Source organism: Schistocerca serialis, chromosome 9 (assembly GCF_023864345.2).
Source record: "Schistocerca serialis cubense isolate TAMUIC-IGC-003099 chromosome 9, iqSchSeri2.2, whole genome shotgun sequence".
In the NCBI taxonomy this organism is placed as follows: Eukaryota; Metazoa; Arthropoda; class Insecta; order Orthoptera; family Acrididae; genus Schistocerca; species Schistocerca serialis.
This window is the reverse complement of record NC_064646.1, coordinates 258601312-258625999: the sequence shown is the minus strand read 5'-3', so window position 1 is coordinate 258625999 and position 24688 is coordinate 258601312. Positions and strand designations below refer to the sequence as shown.

The following is a 24688-nucleotide window of genomic DNA, read 5'->3' as shown; positions in this document are numbered from 1 at the left end:
TGAATGAACAATATACAATTAAACCAATTCATGAGTAGCTTTTTGTAAAGTGAGAGAGCTTTGGTGGAAATTGTGAAAACAAAACAAAGTATCTTACAAATTTGCTTCTGTAGACAACTAACATCAAGAAAATTTCATTGTTGTCCACTGAACATGAAGGAGGGTTTTCCCCAAATAATTCTGACCATTACTGATGGTAGAGCCTCTCTGTCAACAAAAACAGTTCCTTCACTACTTTTCCTGAAGCTGAATGGCCCATCACTGATGTGTTTTGACCCTACAAAGTAAGTAGAATATTGACTGCTTCATGGATGGTATTCCACTGAGGGCACTAACAGGAAGGAAAGAGAGAGTGGAGGCACATACAAAGAAATCCTTTCAAAGCTTTGGACAGTTTACACATGTTCATCTTACTGAAATTTCTTTTTTGTAACAAATCATAAATTGAGAAATAATATTAAGTTAATCAATACAACATGCAACAAAAGATAAAGATAAGTTTTATCTTTTACCAGAACAACTGCTGTATTCACACTTTTAAAATGCTCAGAAAACCGTTAAAATAACGGTTTGCGAAGTCTTGGCTAATGAATGTATTGAATATATTGAATCAATGAGGATCATAAAGCTACCTGATTGCCAGTGAGAGAGAGTGTGTGTGTGTGTGTGTGTGTGTGTGTGTGTGTGTGTGTGTGTGTGTGTGTGCGCACGGTCCCTCAATTGAACTTTGACAGGAGATGAGTTCTATGTGCACATTCACAAGCAAGAGAGAAAGAGATTATCAAAGCAGTGGCAGCATGCATCATCTCCATTTGGGAAACAATCAGAGGTGCAGGCATCCACTACAAAGTTATACTGATGAACTTCTGGGTTGTAGGAGGAGATGAGGTCCCTGGAGATGGAGCACAAGCTTGGATTACAGAAGGATGGAGAAGGAAATCATCTGGGCTCTTTCAAAGGAACCATCCCAGCATTTGCCTTAAGTGATTCAGGGAAATCATGGAAAACCTCATTCAGGATGGCCAGAGACAGGATTGAATGGTCGTCCTCCCAAATGCAAGTCCAGTGTGCTAACCACTGCACAACCCCACTCAGGTTTTTGGGTTGTAAGGCACCCTACCCTGGCGTGTTTCCAGAACAATTAGCGAAACAGTGACCAGTATTTCTTGCAAATAACTTGCTGGTAAGACAGTTGGGGCCTGGTATCGTAAGGAGTACTGCTGCTCCACGACAAGCCACACACTCATACAGATGTGGAAACTATGGATGTCCTATGTGATCTGAAGTTATGAGATGTGGAAATATCCACAATATAGAGCAGACACAGCAACACCAGATCATCACTTGTTTGGCTCTTTGAAAGAATGTCTGCTTGGTCAAGTTAGCAGGTGATAATAAGGTCACATGGACAGCGTAAAAATGGTTACAGTCCATAGACTGTATTTTTTTCTGTAGGGTATCAGGAAGTTTGTTTTGCTTTTATCCTGAATGGCATCAGCAACCTTAAAGGCATGGAAAAGCTGCTAAGCAGGATGATTATGAGGCAACATTTATTTCTCAGATATACCTATATGCTGAATTAGAGATAGTTGCTGAGTTAGAGAACAAACACTCATTTCATCATTGTGAATTTAATAGTTTGGCATCTCTTGTGCTGGAATCTTACCAGAACTTCAACTGGCCATCAGAATGACAGCTCAGGGCAGGATATGAATTGAGAGAGTATTTTATAATTGTCAGATTATCTTGCATGTTACATGATCATTCATGCATTGGACTTTTTGTTCCAGGGCTAAAACATATTAATGAAAGGGCATGCACCGACCGTCATGAATTTTAATGGAGGATAAATGGGCCACAGTGCAGTAAATACCTGGCCATTTCAATATTAGTCAATGACATTTAGTAAAGAGCCATGATGATAGAATAAAGGTTGACCGGTTGTGAGCTGCCAATGGCAGTGTACGGGTAAATAAAAAACTGCTTGACATGACACCTATCACTTGCTAACAGCAGGTAGTGGAGGTAATCTACATCAAAGCACCAAAGAAAGTGGTATAGGCATGCGTAATCAAATACAGGGAAATGTAAACAAGCAGAATACGACACTGTGGTTGGCAATGCCTATGTAAGACAACTGTCTGGAGCAGTTGTTAGATCGCCAGTTGAAGTTCTGGTAAGTCTCAGTCAAAAGAGATGCCAAACTGTTACATTCACAATGGTGACAAGAGTGTTTGCTCTCTATCTCAGCAACTATCTTTAATTCAGTATACATGTATACCTGTGAAATAAATGGCAGGTTATCAAGATCTAAGTGAGTTTGAATGTGATGTAATAGTTGGCGCACAAGTGATGCGACACAGCATCTCTGAGGTAGCGATGAAATGGGGATTTTCCCATATGACCATTTCACAAGTGTACCGTGAATACCAGGAATATGGTAAAACATCAAATCTCTGACATTGCTACAGCCAGTAAAAAATCCTGCAAGAGCGGAACCAATGATGATCCAAGAGAATATGCCACACAACACAAGTGCACCAACCCTTCCACAAATTGCTGCAGATTTCAATGTCGGGCCATCAAGAAGGGTCAGAGTGCAAACCATTCAATGAATCATCATCCATATGGGCTTTCAGAGCCGAAGGCCACTCATGTACGACTGATGACTGCATGACACAAAGCTTTACACCTTACCTGGGCCCATCAACACTGACATTGGATTGTTGACAACTGGAAACATGTTGCGTGGTTGGACGAGTCTTGTTTCAAATTGTATCGAGCAGATGGATGTGTATGGGTATGGAGACAGCCTCATGAACCCATGGACACTGCATTTCAGCAGGGGACTGTTCAAGTTGGTGGGGCTCTGTAATGGTATGGCATGTTGGAGTGATATGGGACCCCTGACACATCTAGAAATGCCTCTGACAGGTGACATAAATGTAAGCATCCTGTCTGATCACCTGTATCCACTGGGCAAATCCAGCAGGACAATGCGACACCCCACACGTCCAGAATTGCAACAGAGTGACTCCAGGAACACTCTTCTGAGTTTAAACACTTCAGCTGGCCACTAAACTCCCCAGACACTAACATTACTGAACATATCTGGGATGCCTTGCAACATGCTGTTCAAAAGAGATCTCCATCCCCTTGTACTCTGATGGATTCATGGACAGCCTAACAGGATTCTTGGCACAAATTCGCCCCAGCACCACTCAGATATTAGTTGAGTCCATGTCACATCATGTTGAGGCACTTCTGCGTGCTCATGGGGGTCTTACACGACATTAGGTGGGTGTACCAGTTTCTTTGACTTTTCAGTGTATATGTCGGTGAGGTTTATATCGGATAAAATCACAGCCTTGATATTTCCACCATCAGGACACAGCAACCTAAATTCTGATCACATGAACCCTTTGTTCATCTGCAACAAATTGTGCGTGTCTTGTAACTTGAGCAAGACTACTCCATTGTTTGAAGAAAGCTCCACAGACTTGCGAGTGCTTGTGTGGAGCCTCAGGTCACCTCACCTCAATGCATGTCTGTGTAGCTGTTGGGTGAATGTGTGTATCTTTAACCAAAATCTAACTAATGCACATTAGGTGTTGATATCAGTTGCTCGGTCATTCAGCAAGATAGCTCCTCAATATTTATTGTTTATTTATTTTATTTTTCATACTCAACTAGACGTGCAATAACATTGTCTCTATCAAGCAGAAAAACCTGGATCATGAATGCAGTTCAGAGCTCTTCTTAAGGCGTACAGCTATTTCATTTACAGTGACATCTGGTAAAAGGTATGTCACACTAACCATCTGTGACTTTTAGTGTACATCACTTCTCATATATATGAATTTTACTGTCGTAATAAAATTGTGACTGACTCTTGAACGTGCTGAAATCTAACCAAACTTTAGGTGTGAAATTTCACTTTGTGGAGATTATTAAAGTTGCTAGGAACCAACTGGGGGCGGTGTATTTATTGTTAAGGCTGTACTTTTTCTAATCCAATGGTGGCATCTCTAAATCCTTCTGAATGTAATTAGATACCTACAGAATATTATACTCTGTTCATCATAAGAATAAACCTGATGTATACATTAAGCCATGTACTCTTACATGTCTGCTTGAATTTCATTGGATTTCTTTTCACGTGGAGTGAAAGCCAAGCTCTTTACAGCCACGTACGACCATAAGGATCGTTGTGTGCTGTGTTACATGGACATAAACTGAGCGATAATGCTCAGCTTTAGCGGCGCATTAAACTAGGACAGCACTGGCCAGCCGGCGGTCCAACTAGCCAGCAAAGAAACAATATAGCTTCGAATGTCATTTAAGTTTTACAGATAGTGAAATAATACTCGGCAAAACTTCAGCACTACCGCACGCTTCTTAGGTGACCAGACGGAAAGCATAAAATGCTCTCGTTCTCACCTCACATAGCATTCTAATTAAAAACAAGAGTAATGAAAATTCCTAACTTAAACACAGGATAATTTTTCTCAGCAAGCCAAGTGTGATGCAAAAACATACTGGAAGAATTTCACCTTACTGTTGAATACTGAAGCCACTGAAGGTATTTATTACAGTCAATCGTCTGTTAATCTCTTAGCTCCTTCCTTATCCGAATCCGAGAACTACATTGCAGTTCTGGAACTGTCGTCTGCTACGTTGATAACAACAAAACCACGAAGCCAACCAAGCGCCGCATTTTCTTTTGAAAAAGCTGTGTGCGTTAGTTCCAGTATTCTGGCAGCTAAACGGTCTTGTTACTTCTCGGGCCAAACCCCTTAAATTGGCTCCTGATCAGTTCTGTTTGGTTCATATTGTAATCGTACAGTGGAAAGTGTAAAAATGCAGCATTCGTTTGGTGTGCTCGATGCTGTGAAAATGATAGTTTTTCATGTTTCTACGACATGTTTCTGTGGCGCAATGAAGAGTACTTGGTTTTTCATTTTTGCCTTAAAAAATTAAACTTGTTTTCGTAACTTAAGCAGCTTTTATTAAATGTCTTTCATACAATATCGATAATAAATAATTTATACAAACAGGAATTTCACGTGCAGTATGTAATTAGAAACAAGAAGACGTGCATTTTTCATAGAAATGATGATGAATTTTACAATTACAAGACTTGCATATTTCAAATTGAATAAGAAAAAAAAAGACTCAGGGGAGACTTGAACCAGCGAACAACGGAAAACTTCGAAGCCGGTTACCTCAGTAAATTTATGAAAAATATTAAGAACTACCTATTTCTCCACGCTTTTTAACCATGTTCCGCTTTTTAACCATGTTCCACACGCGTGTTTCACTGCAGGACATGAAGCAGCCTCAGTCATTTGCATACCACGTATTAACAGCGCGACAATCAGAGCACAACAGTGCGGAAGCTGCGACTGTACACCATTTTTCAAATAAAAACTACTTAGCTAAAGCGTGATTAAGAAAACAACGTTAATGGCTGTTAACAGATTTGAATATCTTGAAGTTTCATTTAACGAAACTTAGTAATAACGTATCTAATACATAAGTAGGATCTACTTCCGAGAGTGTAACACCACCAGTGTACCTGTGCTAGAGCAAGACTAATCTAGGTCTCACAACAAACATTTCTGAGTTAATCGTAAGAGCAAATAGACATGTAACGTGACTCACAAGGTGGAAGTATGTGGATTCTGCATGAGGTCATGAAACAGACTTTGTGTGAGGCCATGGAAGCACCGAGAATTAGAGAAAATCAATGATTCACAATTTATAGATTTTTCACCCTCATGCATTATATACTTTCCAAACAAAAAATTTATTAACACTAGGAGACATCAGAGTATTACCTCGTAACACTATCTTCCAGTCATGATAATGGCATTTTTTCTTCAGATATGCCACATCCAGCTGAAGCCACTGCTACTAAACTGTGGGGATGATGATTACTACATTGCATCCATGGTCCCAGTAATATTACAGTAAATGTCTGTAACTAATATTGGGTGATTGAGTGTGCCAGTTGAAGTGTGAAAGGCTGCCTGAGTGTTCATGAAACCAAGAATGTATGCATGCAGCTCTGTCAGCACAATCTTTCTCATCTTGTCATGAAGATGTAGAAGTAAGAATATTGAAATAAACAGCTTGCTTCATATTCACAGTAATCAGCATCAGTGGGTCCAAGCCAAGATACAACACCCCCCCCCCCCATCCCGAAACATGACACAACCATATCTAGCCTCAACTGCACGCTAGATACAACACAGATTAAATGTTTCATTGTTTCATCTGTGCCCTCAATGCCTTGTAGCATTTGAAATACGGTTAAATCAAGAAATGTTAGTTAACACTGCCTCCAGTCAGCTACTGTCCAGTTTCTGTGTTGTTTTGCCCTTTCAAGATGTGCTGATTTAGGTGCCACTGCAAGCAGTGGTCTTTTGCATGAGAGTCGACACCAAATTTCGACTGCATGCAGTTCACGTCGAAATGTTCCCTCAGAAACTCGTCCAGATGAACCTGCACTGACTAACAGCAAAAATTCTTGTCAACTTTTAACTCAACTGTCATTGGCAAGGCGTGAGACTTGGGTCAGGTTTATGTTGGTTAGGATCTTCCTGTGACCACATATGTTGTGGTACACCACACCTTGTGGTGTGGACACACTGTGTTGGTACATTTATTTTATTTTATTTATTTATTTATTTTTTTACTGTTGGTCTGCCAGCTTTTCAGCAATCCGCCTCGATAGCAGAATGGCCAGTGCGACAGAATGCCATGCTAAGGGGTCCAGGTTCTGAAATTTTCTCCGCTCAGGCACTGAGTGTTGTGCTGTCTTTATCATCATCATCATCATCATCATCATCATCATCATCATCATCATCATCATCATCCCCATCGACTTGCAAGTCGCCAAAGTGGCATGAACTCAAAAAACATGCACCAGGTGACCGGTCTACCTGATGGGAGGCCCTAGCCACATGACATTTCAGCTATTCAGCAGAGTAGTTGTTTCCATTTTACACACAACATTTCAATGAGCGACCCTGATGTGTTCTTCTGACTGGTGGAATCCAGACACTACGTACATAACCACTAGCACCCAGAGAAGATCATTGGTTCAGTTATCAAAACACCGAGCATAAAATGGAAAAAACAGATCAGCCTAATAACCAGAAGACCACAATTAACCAATCATGCTGAGAAACCTGCCAGAACATGATAGCTTCTTTTCGCCAATCTACCAAATCTCAACGCTGATCCCACTTTATTACACTGATTCCATACAGCCGCTTGGCACATACTACTGGACTGCCATGACTTACACCAGCGGTGTACCTGGTACAAGGCCTGCATCATCTACAGCTCTCAACAGCAATCAGTGTGCTTTTTCAAAGTGGTGACTCATACACCACCTGACTAAAAACATGAAGCACCAAGAAACGATTAGCTCTAAATGTAACTTTGTACATGAGCATACTATTGGTGGGTATGTAAACTACATATAAGAGATGCAATTCTCTGTAATAGGTAGAATGGTCAGGAAATTGCGTTATTGCCATTCATGTTTAGTGTTTTTACCAGGTCTGTTAGGCTGTACAAGGTGGTGTGAACAGAGTCAGATGTTGAGTGATCACTGAAGGACACGGAGATGCTGTGTAGTCATGTGAGACAACATTATCAGCACCTTCTGGAGTTTGAAAGGGGCTTCAGTGAGTGTCTGTATTTGGCTGACTGGTCAAGTCGTGGAATATCTGTGCGGCTTTCAGATGCGACAGTGGCGCGATTTTGGACTGTGTGTAAATAAGAGGGCAGACATACTCATCGTCAAGGCTCTGGCACACAATATGTGACCACTACCATGGAGGACGACCCTACTGTGAACCAAGCACATTGTAACCCTTTCACATCTATGCTTGCCATCCGAGAATAAGCTATGAACTCTTTGTAACTGTTCGCATCATTCCACACAGTCAGACCAGGGAATCACTGTTCTGTCACGTGTGTAGGCTGGCATTAACACCGCAGCAAAATAGGCTGCATCTGGAGTTGTGCTATGAATGGGATTCATGGACTGCTGAAGAATGGCGTCACTTTGCATTCAGTGATGGATCAGGATTCTGCACCACTCCTTATGACAACTGGTGGTGAGTATGGCGGCAACCTTGGCAGCTGTCCCATTTTTCCAATGTTTTACAGAGGCACAGAGGTGTTATTCCTGGCGTCATGGTGTGGGGAGTCATCGGGTATGACTTCAACTCACGCCTATTACTGACTGATGGAACTCTGAAGGTCTAACAGTACATCACAGACAACCTGCACCCTGATGTGTTACCTCTTAGGCGACAATATCGTGGTGACATTTTTCAACAGAACGATGTTGATGGTTCATTTCTCTATGAATTGTTTGCAAGATGTTGAGGAATCCTGCGGCCAGAAAGGTGCCCAGATCTGCCCCACTGGAACATGTATATGACCAGTTCCGATGTCATCTGCATCCCAGGACAAGTATCTAGGATATCAAGGACCAGTTACAACATTTGTGTGATAATATGCCTCAGAAGAGGATACAACAGCGTTATCTACATCTACATGGATACTCTGCAAATCACATTTAAGTGCGTGGCAGAGGGGTTCATCGAACCACCTTCACAATTCTCTATTATTACAATCTCGTACAGAGCGCGGAAAGAACGAACACCTATATCTTTCCTTACGAGCTCTTATTTCCCCTTTTTTTATCGTGGTGATCGTTTCTCCCAATGTAGGTCGGCGTCAACAAAATATTTTCGCATTCGGAAGAGAAAGTTGGCGATTGGAATTTCGTGAGAAGATTCCATCGCAACGAAAAACGCCTTTCTGTTAATGATTTCCAGCCCAAATCCTGTACTATTTCAGTGACACTCTCTCCCACATTTCGCGATAATACAAAACGTGCTACCCTTCTTTGAACTTTTTCGATGTACTCCGTCAGTCCCATCTGGTAAGGATCCCACACCGCGCAGCAGTATTCTAAAAGAGGACGGACAAGTGTAGTGTGGGTAGTCTCCTTAGTAGATCTGTTACATTTTCTAGGTGTCCTGTCAATAAAAAGCAGTCTTCCCCACAACATTTTCTGTGTGTTCTTTCCAATTTTAGTTGTTTTTAATTGCAATTTCTAGGTATTTCGTTGGATTTACAGCCTTTAGATTTGACTGATTTATCATGTAACCGAAGTTTAACGAATTCCTTATAGCACTCACGTGGATGACCTCACACATTTCGTTATTTAGGGTCAACTACCAATTTTCGCACAATTCAGATATCTTTTCTGAATCTGTTTTGCAATTTGTTCTGATCTTCTGGTGCCTTTATAAGCAGATAAGGAACAGCAAAGCGCCTATAACAGTACCTTGGGGAACGTCAGAAATCACTTCTGTTTTACTCCACGACTTTCCGTCAGTTACTACGAACTGTGACCTCTCTGACAGGAAATCACAAATCCAGTCACATAACTGAGACGATATTCCGTAAGCACGCAATTTCACTACAAGCCGCTTGTGTGGTACAGTGTCAAAAGTCTCCCGGAAATCCAGAAATGCGGAATAGATATGAAAGCCCTTGTCCATAGCACTCAATACTTCATGCGAATAAAGAGCTAGTTGTGATTCACAAGAACGATGTTTTGTAAACCCATGTTGACTGTGTGTCAGTAGACCGTTTTCTTCAAGGTTATTCATAATGTACGAACACAATATACTGATATGAGCCTCTAATTAAGTGGATTACTCCTAACCTTTCTTGAATATTGGTGTGACCTGTGCAAATTTCCGGTCTTTGGGTACGGATATTTCGTCGAGCGAACGGCTGGTTATGATTGTTAAGTATGGAGCTAATGCATCAGCATACTCTGAAAGGAACCTAACTGGTATACAGTCTGGACCAGAAGACTTGCTTTTATTAAGTGATTTAAGCTCCTTCACTGCTCCGAGGATATTTCAAAAAATGGTTCAAATGGCTCTGAGCACTATGGGACTTAACTTCTAATGTCATCAGTCCCCTAGAACTTAGAACTACTAAAAACCTAACTAACCTAAGGACATCACACACATCAATGCCCGAGGCAGGATTCGAACCTGCGACTATAGCGGTCACGCGGTTCCAGACAGAAGTGCCTAGAACCGCACGGACACATTGGCCGGCCCCGAGGATATTTACTTCTACGTTACTGATGTTCGCAGCTGTTCTTGATTCGATTTCTGAAAAATTTACTTCGTCTGCTTTTGTGAAGGCATTTCGGAAGGCTGTTTTTAGTAACTCTGCTTTGGTAGCTCTGTCTTCGATAGTATCTCAATTGCTATGGCGCAGAGAAGGCACTGATTGTTTCTTGCCGCTAAAATATTTCACATACGACCAGAATCTCTTTGGATTTTCTGCCAGGTTTCGAGATAAAGTTTCGTTGTAGAAACTGTTACAAGCATCTAGCATTGAAGTCCGCGGTAAATTTCGATCTTCTGAAAAGATCGCCAATCTTGGGGATTTTGCGTATGTTTAAATTTGGCATGTTTCTTTCGTTGTTTCTGCAAGAGTGTTCTGACCCGTTTTTTGTACCAAGGAGGATCAGCTCCGTCGTTTGTTAATTTATTTGGTATAAATCTCTCAATTGCTGCCGATACTATTTCTTTAAAGTCAAGCCACATCTGGTCTACACTTACATTATTAATTTGGATGAAGTGGAGATTGTCTCTCAGGTAGGTGTCAAGTGAATTTTTATCTGCTTTTTTGAATAGGTATATTTTTCGTTTATTTTTGGAAGATCTGGGGTTTACAATATTCAGTCTGGCTACGACAACCCCGTGTTCACTAATCCCTGTATCCGTTTTGAGGCCCGTTATTAGCTCAGGATTATTTGTTGCTAAGAGGTCAAATGTGTCTTCACAACCGTTTACTATTCGCGTGGGCTCATGAACTAACTGCTAGAAATAATTTTCGGATAATTCGTTTAGCACAATTTCGGATGATGTTTTATGCATACCTCCGGAATTAAACATGTCTTTTCGCCAACATATCGAGGTTAATTAAAGCCACCACCAACTATAATCGTATGAGTCGAGTATGTGTTTGAATCAAACAAGTTTTCTTTGAACCTTTCAGCAACTGTATCATCTGAATTGGGAGGTCGGTAAGAGGATCCAATTATTATTTTATTCCGGTTGTCAACAATGATCTCTGCCCATACTAACTCACAGGAACTATCTACTTCAATTCCGCGACAAGATAAACTAGCCGGCCGAGGTGGCCGAGCGGTTCTAGGCGCTACAGTCTGAAACCGCGCGACCGCTAAGGTCGCAGGTTCGAATCCTGCGACCGCTACGGTCGCAGGTTCGAATCATGCCTCGGGCATGGATGTGTGTGCTGTCCTTAGGTTCGTTAGGTTTAAGTAGTTCTAAGTTCTAGGGGACTGATGACCTCAGAAGTTAAGTCCCACAGTGCTCAGAGCCATTTGAACCATTCGGTAAACTACTTCTAACAGTAACAAACACGCCACCGCCAAACGTGTTTAGCCTATCCTTCCGGAACACCGATGGGTTCTTCGTAAAAATTTCGGCTGAGCTTATCTCCGGCTTTAGCCAGCTTTCAGTGCCTATAACGATTTGAGTATCAGGGCTTTCTACTAGCGCTTGAAGATCTGGTACTTTCCCAACACAGCTACGACAATTTACACCTTTTATACCGATGGTTCATGTATCTACGTTCTTCCTTCATAGTGTTAAGTGGGCTCAGACTGCCAAGTTCTTTGTAAATCTGACTCAACTTTGTAATCACCGAAACAACACCCCATACCCTCTCAAACTGTACAGTATCATTTCGTTTTCTCCTCCGCTAATGAGTGTTCCACTTTTGACAGGAAACGTATTTTGTCTGGTGAGCTTATCTAACAATGTGGTCAGGTGTTTTGCAGTGTCAAACACTACCTGCATAAGTCACTAGTTGGCAAGTTACAAAAGGAAACAAGTGATACTGACTGGAGCGCTGCTGGCGGGAGGGCGACCTCTGCAGCTCCTCCTCGAGGCGGCGGCGGATGCGCTCTGCGTCGGCGTCCAGCGGCGCGGCGCCGGGCAGCCTCTGGAGCTGGATGGCGTGCAGCCGCAGCAGAAGCGCGTGCAGCTCCTCCTCCAGCGAGCCGCGCCGCGCCACCGCCTCCACCAGCTCCGCGCGCAGGTGCACCAGCTCCGCCTGCAACAACACCACTTCGTCTCGCACACACCCTGGATGGCAGTCACTAGGCACCAAACACGAGCACAACACTGGGAAAGAGCGCACCTCTCTTACACAGAAGAACCTTCAATGAACACTGAGGTGTCGAAAGTCATGGGATACCTCCGAATATTGTGTCGGACCTTCTTTTGCCCGGCATACTGGGGCAACTCAGTGTGGCATGGGCTCAACAAGTCGTTGGAAGTCCCCTGCAGAAACAGTGAACCATACTTCCTCTAAAGACGTCCACAACTGCAGAAGAGTTGCTGGTGCAGGATTCCGTGCACGAACTGACCTCTCAATTATGTCCCGTATCGGGCGATACGGGTGGTCAAATCATTCGATCGAATCATCCGTAGTGTTCTTCAAACCAATCGCGAAAAATCGTGGTCTGGTGACATGTTGCATTGCCATCCATGAAAATTCCATCGTTGTTTGGGAACATGAAGTTCATGAATGGCTTCAAATGGTATACAGATAGCCGAACATAACCATTTACAGTCAATGATCGGTTCAGTTGGACCAGAGGATAAGTCGATTCCATGTAAACCAGCCGACACCATAATGGAGCCACCACAATCTTGCACAGTGCCTTATTGACAACTTGGGTCCATGGCTTCGTGGGGTCTGCGCCACACTCGAACCCTACTATCAGCTCTTACCAACTGAAATCGGGTCTCATCTGACCAGGCCACGGTATTCCAGTCGTCTAGGGATCAACCGATATGATCACAACCCCAGCAGGGGCACGGTAGACGATATCGTCCTGTTAACAAAGGCACTCGCATCGGTCTTCTGCTGCCATAGCCCATTACGGCACATTCCGCTGCACTGTCCCAACGCATACGTTCGTAGTACGTCCTACATTGGTTTCTGCCGTTATTTCATGCAGTGTTGCTTGTCTGTCAGCACTGACAACTGTATGTAAGCTGCTCTTTGTCGTTAAGAGAACGCCGTCGGCCACTGTGTTGGCTGTGGTGAGAGGTAATGTCTCAAATATGATATTCTCGGCACACTCTTGACACTGTGTGTTTTGGAATATTGAACTCCCTAACGATTCCCGAAATGCAATGTCCCATGCATCTAGCTCCAACTACCATTTCGCGTTCGAAGTCCTAGTTTTCGTTGCGTGATCATAATCACATAGGAAACCTTTTCACATGAAGCACCTGAATAAAAATGACTGCTCCTCCAATGCGCTATCCTTCTGTACCTTGTGTACGCAATACTACCGCCATCTGTATGTGTGTGTGTATATCGCTACTCCAAGACTCTTGTCACTTCAATGTATTCATTAAAAGCAACAAGCATTAACAGTACTACTATAAAAGAAAACACAACATTTGCAATAGAAAATAAAATTCGGTTTGAAACTGTGTGATATCTGAGCTTGCATCTTCTGCACAAGTTCGGTATTCCTGAGGTCAATATTGTTGCTCAAAGCTACACGCTTATCGCCACTCACCTTCAGTCGATTCCTACACTTGCCTTTAATTGCCAGCAAAGCAGAAAACTCATGTTGGTATAAATAAGTTGTCGAGAAAAGTATAAGATGTCGGAAGGCGATTTCTCGAATTTTAGTGTATGGAACTGCTTTTTTTTAGACCTAAAACTGCTCCAAAGAATCAGATTCAAATGCGTCCTTGTAGTTTCTGTCTTTTCGAATTCACTGAGCTCTTGCTGGATTTCTTCTGCAACTTCCCCAGCATGAATGCTGAAATTGGTTGCGAATCAGTTTTTAATCAGCTTTAACTCCTGTTTTGTTATATTCTGGAAATACTGTTGAATTCATCAGGCAACATTTGCAGATCATTGTTCATTTTTTCTTCTATGTTTATCCTTAACGAGTCATGCTTTTTACCATCAACGAGTGCTTTCGATGTCACTACCCATAATTGAAGTATGTAAATTAAGACATGAAATCTATCTTCAAACGTAAACATATTTTCGACGCCTTCTGAACGTTAGCGGAACCTTGCAACTGCAAGTTCAACTTAATCGAATACGTGAAAATATCCACAAGATAAGCCAAATGCATCTGAGGTGTCGACGGAAAACTACTAAGTCTTTCACTTTTTTTTTCCTCGCCTACAAACAACTCAACCTCTCCTCTAAGTCCATTTTAGCGCACAATTCTATTCATTTATTTATTATTTACTTATTAACATAGTCATGTATTTAACGCGCTGCTTTTGATAACATTTACCGCATTTATGTCCATTTACACTGTATTATTAAGGCATTCAGAACAGACTTCGAAGCTAACGCTTGGCGAAGTACGATACAATGCGTCAATAATGCCGAAGGATTCTTCAGGTTTACTGACGTCGCTAGACTGGAGCTTGATCCTAACCGCTGGGTCACCATCCCTCCAAAACGTTATTCTTTCCATGATGTCCGTTCCTTTTAATGTCATTTTCATTTCACGCGAAATCAATAATTCTGCCTTGCCTATGTTGCCGTCATCTGAAAAGCGGAGAAACACGAGGAACTGGCAATAATTAGAATTGTTTATCACACTGCAAACCGAAACATGGCAGTTTTTTAATTTCTGAAACAAGTTGCAACTCGATATCACTTGACATTAGTTCAATTCGAACTTCAACCGTGTTGTTCGACAGATTTTTTTTTTTTTTTTTTCCCCCCCCTTCACCTCTGGAACTTCTCCGACAACTTGATGATTCACGAGTGTTTCTGCTATAGAGCGAAGCTGTTTTTGATTGTGCTGTCAGTTTCGATTGCTCAAACGACGCTACGATTGATTATTAGTTTAACATAAAAAAGTTTAAAATTTTAAATCATTCGCGAACCATACTTTAATTCTTGCAAGGCAGTGGCTGGGAACCAATGCCATGCAATTATGAGCCCAAACATTATGACCGGTCCCAACACAAGTTTCGAGACCGCCTGGTGGAGTTGCTGACACCTGACGCGGAAAGGACAGAAGGATTATATAAACGGAGCAGATGCGAATGGGCGGCTATGAAGCCCGCAAATTGGAAAATCCACTAATGCAAGCGACTTTGACAAAGGACAGGTTGCTACGGCCCGGCGCTTGGGAACGAGCATCTCTGAAATGGCGAAGCTGGTCAGCTGTTCGTGTGCTACAGCCGTGAGCATGTACAGCAACCGGTTGAATGCAGTGAAACCACTATTAAGGTGTATTTTTACTGTGCGCCTTGCGGCTAGTCGCCGAGTGGCTGTAGCTTGCCCCAGGCGGAAGTAGAGGCGTCCATTGTGAACACCGCTGTTAATGGAATCGCTCGCCCGTACATGTTCAGGAAGAGGCATACAACCTACACGCGTGCCTCTACTTGCGCATGGGGCAAGTACAGTCGCACGGCGACTAGGCGCACAGGTGTAAACGCACCTTCCGGCGGAAATGTGTTGGGCGTCCAAGCATCACAGACCGTGGATGTTGGAGGCTTGTCTGCATTATAATGCAGGATTGGGTTCGGTGTGTAACAGATCTGACGACAGAGTACAGCGTTGCTGCAGGCACAAGTATTCACAGCACACTGTTGAACACGAGGTTCCGCAGAAGAAGATTCCTACGTGTACTCATGCTGGCCCAATGCCTTCGTCAATTACTATTGCACTGGGCACGAGGTCATCGAGATTGGACCTCGAATCACCGTAAACGTGATGCCTGATAGGAGGAATCACATTTCACCAGGTCGATTACCGTGTCCAGATACGCTGTCAGCCAGAAGAAGACCCATTATGCTATGGCGAACATTCGCCTGGAATTCTACGGGACCTGAGGCAATAATTGAAGACACCATGAAAGCTGAGGACTAGGTGAACATTACTGCAGAGCACCTGCATCACTTCATGCTTGGTGGTTTCCACGAGAGCTGTGGCAGCTGCTAGCAGGATAACTGTCCGCGTAACAAGGTCAGAATCGTCTTACAGTGGTTTGAGCAGCATAATGGTGAACTCTCGTTGATATCTTGGCTACCAAAGTTACCTCATCTGATAGCGAATGAATACATCTGGCGCTGTATCGGGCCCCGGCTACGTGCCTGCAAACCACCGGCCCGTAATCTGCGCGAATTGTGTGACGTCTGTAAAGAGATTTGGATATATATACCTATCAAACTTTATGAAGTGCATGCAACGCAGAATCGCGTTTAAGATTTTGCCTCATAATATGTGATGTGCATGGCACAGGAAACTCTTTAGTAGCAGTAGCAGCGTATTCTTCCTCTCCTCCTTCAGGTCTACAGACTGATCTGAGGCAGTTCTTAACGCAAGTCTATTCTGTGCAAGCCCCTTCATCTATCTGTGTAACTCCTGCAACATATAAGCATTCGAACCTGCTTATTGGGCTCACGATATCTGTTATCAACCGATTCCTTCTTTTAGTTAAGTTACGCCTTTTTTTGCCTAATCCTATTACGTACCCCCTCGTTAGTTATCAGAAGCACCCACATAATCTTCAGTATTTTCTTGTGACAGTATCTTTCAAAAGCTTCTATTTTGTCTAACAGACGTTAAACAAACGTCTACGTATCGCTCCCAACAAGGCTATTTTCCAGACAGACACCTTCACAAAATATTTTCTAACAAATTTACATTCAGAGCTAACATATTCCTGTTTTTCATAAGGGTCTTCTTACAATTACAAGTCTGCATTCCTCTCTACTCCAACCATCGCCAATTACGTGCAGTTTGTTGCCCAAATAGCAAAACTCGTCTACTTCTTTTAATGATTCTTTTCCTAATCACTGATTTAATTTCGTTCCATTCCATTATCCTTGTTTTATTTTTCTTGATATTCGTCTAATAAACCCTTTTCAAGACACTGACCCTTTTCTTCAACTGCTCTTTCAGCTCCTTCACCGTCTCTGGCAGAACTACAATCCTCTTTCCAAATTTTCTTGGTTTCGAATCATACTTTCTCAGCTAAGTACAATGTAGATAGATCTGCCACTTTTTAAAGCGTTACACATGATCTAGCTGAAAACATTGGAAGCTCTTTAAGACTGTTGGCAGGTGATGACAAAGTGGGAACACCAGAAGGCAGTATCTATTTTCAGAATGACTTGCAGAGGACTGATGAGTGCTGCTGTCCCTGTGCAACTGGCTCTGGGCGTCAATAAATGCAACATATTGCGCATACTTAAGAAAAAAAAGAGAATTACTGATGGAGACTTGCTGGAAACAGTATCTACCGTATAATATCTGGGAGCAACTATTCGGACCGACCCTAAGTTGAATGACCACATAAAACGAATAGTACGAAAAACAGATGGTAGACAAAGCCATAGGAACAATCTCGTTCACAAAGGACGTGGCTTACACGGCGCTTGTTCGAGCGATTTTTGAGTACTGGGTTTCGGTCTGAGAACTTTACCAGATAGGACTGGGATGGAGGGGGGGAGGGAGGAGGTTGAGGGAGGGGGAGAGAGAGAGAGAGAGAGAGAGAGAGAGAGAGAGAGAGAGAGAGAGAGAGAGAGAGAGAGATCCAACGAAGAGCGGCACGTTTCGTAACGGGATCTTTTAGTTGGCGCGAGACCGTTAACAGAGACGTTCAATCAGGCCCAGTGGCAGACGTTACGAAATAGGCGTTGTGCGTAAAGGAGACGTTTGTTATTAAAGTTTCGAGGTAACACTTTCAGGGAAGAGTCTATCAGCATCCGAGGGTTGGAATTTAAATAGTGGCAACTACACTACTGACCATTAAAATTGCTACACCAAGAAGAAATGCAGATGATAAACGGATATTCATTGGACAAATATATTATACTAGAACTGACATGTGATTACATTTTCACGCAATTTGGGTGCATAGATTCTGAGAAATCAGTACCCAGAACAACCACCTCTGGCCGTAATAACGGCCTTGATGCGCCTAGGCATTGAGTCAAATAGAGCTTGGATGGCGTGTACATGTACAGCTGCCCATGCAGCTTCAACACGATACCACAGTTCATCGAGAGTAGTGACTGGCGTATTGTGACGAGCCAGTTGCTCGGCCACCATTGACCAGAAAGTGGTGGCATTCATGGACTGGATTAAGTCTGCAGCGCATAAGACTGTGCAACCCCTACATCTCAGTTTTAATAATCTAGCAGTCGGGGCTACTCTGCAGGGAACTAAAGCCGACTCTTTGTTGTTGAGTTTCGTTGCAGCGTTGTCAATTTAGCTACTTTGTCACTTGATTAATCGATATTTTGACATCAAAAGCGACTTTTTGAAGTTTAGCGACTAAATTTATTTAGCAACTTCTCTTGCGACTTTTTGAACTACGTTTCTTCAACTACCACATGCAACTTATCTTGAGAATACACACGCCGTAACTCTTAGTTCAACCGGAAAACGCTAACCAAACTCAAAAAGAACAGCGGTTTGATACTTCAAAAAGCTACAGCAAGGCACTTTGAAATCGGCATTTGTCTCGTACCACTTCGAAACTGTTCGGGTAGCTTGTAATCGTAAACTGTCTCATTTCGGAAGTGTTCGCGTAGCTTGGGGTGGCATTGTTCGCTAAGGCTTGGCTCTAGTGTATTTTTGCACATATTCGTATCTTCGTGTTGCGTCTTGTATGGTGAGTGGGGTGTAATGGAATTACCGGTGAAGAAAAAGTGCTACACTCAAGAATACAAAAAAGAAGGGTATAAAACTGCATTTAATGGACAGCTGACACCCGTTCCGGAAATATTAACGGTATGTGTTCCTACTGCCAAACTGAATTTCATGCTGAAGAGGCGATATAAAAGAACACGCTGAAACTAAAAAGCATAAAATGAGACTTCACATAAAATCTGTACAGAAAAAAAATTGCCAGTACAAAGAATGGACAATATTAGACCTTCCAGTAAAGCAGAAGCATCACTTGCATTTTTCATTGCTGAACAGTGTTCGGTTATGACTATAGAACATCTGGGAGAATTGTGTAAAAATATATTTTCTGACTCTAAATACACCACAAACCTGCAATTTCATCGAACGAAGTGTTGGGTCCATATTTCAAAGATGTACTGCGAGCTGATATCGGCAACGAAAAATCTAGTCTGCTGGCAGATGAATCCACTGATACCACTGTTTTAAAGCATCTAAAGGGGAAGAGGGAAGAAAGGGAAAGGGGAGAAAGGGAAGAAGTTAGAAATAGTATCAAAGACCTCTGCAAGAAGCAACGGAACCCACAATTAAGAGAACAAGAAACAAAGAAACAAAAGAGAAAACAGATTCTGATCAAGCCAACAAAAAGAAAACAAAGCAAAACTTAAAATACATCGACGGAAAATCCACAAACTTCGACTGTCCAGGTTGTGCTGAAAAGTACAATAACCCAACCAAGGAATACTGGATTCAAATCTAATTTTCGAGCAGTGGTGACATGAATACTTCTCTTGTCATGAAGGTTCTGGACATTTCATTTGTAATATCTGTTAAACAGCATTTCCTCTGATTGGAATATTTTCGCAGTGTTTTGTTCACAAACCCCAGAACTGTCCATTAAATCAAATATTGTAACAGTAACTATTATATACTCAGAAGCAAGGTATCTTATGTGTATGTGTACCGCAAATTAAATAAAGAAGAAGAATTGAATGCCACGTACATTCTCATTTTAATAACTACGCGCAACACCATTAGAAACGTGCTCTTACCCCAAGGTCGGATAAGACAGCGCATTTGCTTTACTTTCTTTAGGAAGTGCACATCACAGTTTAAATTGTACACATGACTTTCAGGCTCTGCTATATAACAGCTAAGTGTTAGATTAAGTGCCAATTAAAATATAACTGTAATTTGTGAAGTATACTTCAGTATATCGCCAATTAAACCTTTTTGTTGAAAATTTGTGTCGGACCTGGATTCGAACCTGGGTCTCCTGCTCACTTGGCAGATGCTATGACCACTAAGCCATCCTGACACAGTGGTCATTAAAACTGCGCCGACCACTCTACCACGCCTTTTGAGTTGTCTGATGTAAGATAAGTCGTTTATATTGTTCTTGTCACATCAGTTGTGTGAAGAGTTGTAACTTCCTAAATGTCAAAGTTTGAACATTTTTAGCTCAAATAGGTTGTAGTTCTTTGTGATTTATTTAAGTTTGATAGTTTCTTCCAGGGATCACTATTGCCGACATTGCATTTGGTAAGGAAAGATGGTCATATTACTCGTTGGGAGAAGTTGCCAGGAAGTTGACCTCAACAAGTTAGTCACTTCCAAAAACGCGCGTAACACAACAGACAAAACTAACTTCTAAATCCTTTTATATACAGAGCTGTCATCCACCGTTCTATCCTTTTGTGAAAGTTTTGTATTAATTAAGTTATATTATTCAGAAACGTCTCTGTTCTGTTCTATTTGGCCTAATTCGGAAGTCCGATTGGAAACGATCTGCTGCATCCGCTTGATACCTTTCAGATACGAGGCGTGTTTTTTCAGTAAGTACCGTTTTGAACTTAAAAAGACGTGCTAAGATATCTCAATAATTTTATTTTTACATGAAAGCCTGTACCTTAATCTACATAATTTCCGTCAATACTGAAGCACTTGTCATAACCCTCCTCATAGAAGTCTGCCGCCTGACTTGTTAACCACTCTTGCGGCTGGTCCCGGCGGAGGTTCGAGTCCTCCCTCGGGCATGGGTGTGTGTGTTTGTCCTTAGGATAATTTAGGTTAAGTAGTGTGTAAGCTTAGGGACTGCTGACCTTAGCAGTTAAGTCCCATAAGATTTCACACACATCTGAACATTTTTTTTGTTAACCACTCCATCACCACTGTTTTGACTTCGTCATGAGGACGCTGACCGCCCAGGTGTTTCTTCAAGTGCAGGAACAGATGGTAGTCACTAGATCGGGGCTGTACGGAGGATGATCTTGAATTTCCCATCGAAAGGATGTGATGAGATCTTTGGTCTGATTCGCCACATGCGGACGGGCACTGTCTTGCAGCAAAACGATGCCCTTGCTCAACTTGCCACGTCTTTTGTTCTGAAGTGAACGGCGCAGAGTGTGCAATGTTTTACAGTAAGCTGCTGCATTGACTGTCTCATTACGAGGAAGAAATTCCACAAGCAATACTCTTTTTCTGTCCCAAAAAACTGTGCACATGATTTTCCGGGCAGAAATTGTTTGCTTAAACTTCACTTTTCTGGGTGAATCTAAATGCCGCCATTCCATGGACTGTTGCCTTGATTCTGGTGTGACGTAGGCTACCCATGTTTCATCTTGAAGAAACACCTGGGCGGTCAGCGTCTTCAAGACGATAACGAAGTCAAAACAGTGGTGATGCAGTGGTTAACAAGTCAGGCGGCAGACTTCTATGAGGAGGGTATTCAGAAACTGGTACAACGTTATGACAAGTGCCTCAATATTGACGGAAATTATGTATAAAAGTAGATTAAGGTGCAGGCTTTCATGTAAAAATAAAATTATTGAGATATCTCAGCACGTCATTTTTTAATTTCAAAAGGGTACTTAAAAAACACGTCTCGTACTAGGACATGAAGATGCCTAGGAAATGTGCCGAAAATTAGATATAGAAACAGAGGATCCTGTTGCGATGGCACTGGCCACAATACTCGCTTAAATACCATGTCGGTGCGTGAGACACAGCGTGCTGTAATGGTATTTCTAACCGCAGAAAACGCCTCCTTCAGTATGACAATGCCAAACCGCACAGCAGCGATGCGGCATCTCCAGCAATCCAAAGCCTCGGGTTCACTGTCATTCATCATCCTCCATGCATTCCCGACTTCGCCCATCCGATTTTCATCTGTATTCAAAACTTAAAGGGCATCTTCGACAACTTTACTTTGAGCGGTGCAAGCAGCGGTGAAACTGTGGCTCCGTCAAAAAAGTCAAACATTCCGCAGTGACGGTATCAACAAACTGGTCTCTCGTTGGGAGAAATGTGTTCATTACCAGGATGTCTATGTTGAGAAATAAATATGTAGACACGAAGAACGAATATGCAGAATGTTAATAACGTTTGTTTTAATCAGCTTTAAGCGTTTTCACATAAAAATTCGGAGGCATTAGTTTCCAGCAAGCCCTCGTATTTACGGATAATACTACCTGTAGAAATGAAATGGAGAGAAGACGTTAAATCTGCAGTATGGAAGATGACGGTAAAATGGATTTCATGAAAGGATTATGGGAAAGTGTAATGTAACTGCAATGGAAATTGCGTAGGCGGCGGTGCTCTGACAATTCTAGAGCACTGTTCCAATCAACTAAGCATGGCAGGAAATGCCGAAATGGTTCCAATGGCTCTGAGCACTATGGGACTTAACATCTGTGGTCGTCAGTCCCCTAGAACTTAGAACTACTTAAACCTAACCAACCTAAGGACATTACACAGATCCATGCTCGAGGCAGGATTCGAACCTGCGACCGTAGCGGTCACGCGGTTCCAAACTGAAGCGCCTAGAACCGCACGGCCACACCGGCCGGCTAATGCCCAAATCACGGAAGTGCTACTTACACAGACTGGTATACTCAATACTAAATTGTAAAAAGGACCGCGAAGAACTGTTGGCTCATTTTAGAGAACTGGTATTCGAAGATGTCTACAATTCTGCTGCGACCACCCCATGCCTTACATAGGACTCACGAGACTTAGGTAAGAGAGGTTGGTGCGCGAAGAGAGTGTTTCTTTCCTCGTTAAATATGCGACTGCGACAGGACAGAAAACAGATAATTTTGGTATGAAGTAACCTCCGCTACAGACTGTGCAGCAGTGGTTTGCAGAATTTATACATAAATTTGTAGGAATGAATGCCGAAAGTTATTCTTTCCGCGCGACATTTGCAAATTCAGTAGAAAGGGGTAAATTAGTACTGATTTTGGTAGCCACCATTAGTCGTATACTGTACGGTTATTGGCGGTGATCAAATGTAGTTGTGTATTATATTATCGTGAGATTAAACACGTGGAACAAATAAAGTAGCCGTACTTCTGAGTCAACCTGGAAATTTACTTCTATACAGTATAGAACAACGAACGCACTCTTTCTACAATTATCTTACCCCGGCCTGGTTACCCCAGACTCAAAAAATTCGCTGGATGACTATGTCTGTGATGGCATCCGCGAAATTCTGATCGTAACCAGACTGAAGAGAATTTTTGAGGGCACCAAGCACGCAACCCTTGCCGATCGGTTCCTGCACGGGATTGGAACTGAAATATAATTGGTTGGCTCTGGCCTAGTTCTACAGCACTATTAGCGTGGGTCGATAACTCGGAAGAGTCTATATCAGGAAGAGCTGAGGGAGCAAGTGTATGGTTCCTGCTGAATGGGAGTTAACATTACCGCTTCCCTCGCAATAAAAAAAAAGTCAGAACGTCTAATAAACTGTATTCTGGAGGCATGAGGTTTTTGGGGTAATTGTAACTTCATGCACGAGAAAGTCGCACAGATTAAAACATGAAATGCGTGACTACCGTCTTGGGTGGATCAGTGGTAAATTCAAAAATGCAAATGTGCCATAAGTTCTTACAGTAAATGTAAGGTTGGTTGGGGTGGGGGGGGGGGGTGGGGGGACAACGTCCTCTGGAAAGATCGTTACACAGATTTTTCTTTTGACATTTTCCTTTTAGAAATCACATCATCTGTCTCTTGATCTTACTACGACAGCACTCAAACAATCACAATAAACTCCCTGCAATATTCTTTGGTGGACGTTCATGCTCTTATATTCTTATTCAGATGATGAAATTTCAAATGACGCAAGTTTAGTAATTCTGCTGAACGTTCGAATAATTTCGGAGATGATGTCACTTAAGTCAAAGTCTTACTTCACTTGTTCCTAGATGCAGTACTTAAAAGCCGTTAGTATTGGATCAGCATTTACAGACGACTGAAACTGTAGCATTGTTTTCAACATTAACTCCATATAGAATATCACCTATTGCAACACCTTCCCGGTGCATATAGCGCATGGTGATGGCACTGCCTATCACTGCTTGCATCCATAAAGTGTAATTCGTCTCACCTAAGTGCTGGGATTATAAGTGTTCCTTCATATAGTTATCACGCCACGGCTGACAGATTTTATTGCAGGTACACTCAGTTTCAGAACATTAAGACGGGAGAAGTACTAGCGGATTATATGACATGCTTGCAGGTCATTAAATACGTGTAAGTTACACATAATGCTTATTATCGAGTACTGTACGTAGATGTGTCGTTCGCAGTAAATCTTAAACCTTTAAACTGCAACCTAATCAGGTATTACGGATAGATTCTGTTGCCATAACGGGTCCAACTTCCTTCTGATGAGCAGTGCGGGACAATATTGGTACCTTCGTCACCCTCTTCCCCATTATTGTTACCTAGGCAATATACATTATGATCTTTTTCAAGTACCTGCTACGTCAAAGCATCGCGAATTTTTAGAACGCGCGTACATCAATTCACGCAGTCTTCTGCAATTGTCTTTCCTTGTGCAGCGTCAAGTCCATCGCTTCACAGTTATCAGCTGCATGTTTGTAAATGTTTC

At 42.3% G+C, this 24688-nt stretch overlaps 1 protein-coding gene across 1 annotated transcript in view; it reads right to left on the bottom strand.

The window, feature by feature from the left end:
* Positions 1 to 24688, bottom strand: part of LOC126419529 (uncharacterized) — a 102644-nt gene that overhangs the window by 54090 nt on the left and 23866 nt on the right. Inside the window, exon 3 of the mRNA XM_050086718.1 lies at positions 11994 to 12204. Within this exon, the coding sequence (XP_049942675.1) occupies positions 11994 to 12204 (211 nt within the window). The remainder of the gene's footprint in view (positions 1 to 11993; positions 12205 to 24688) is intronic.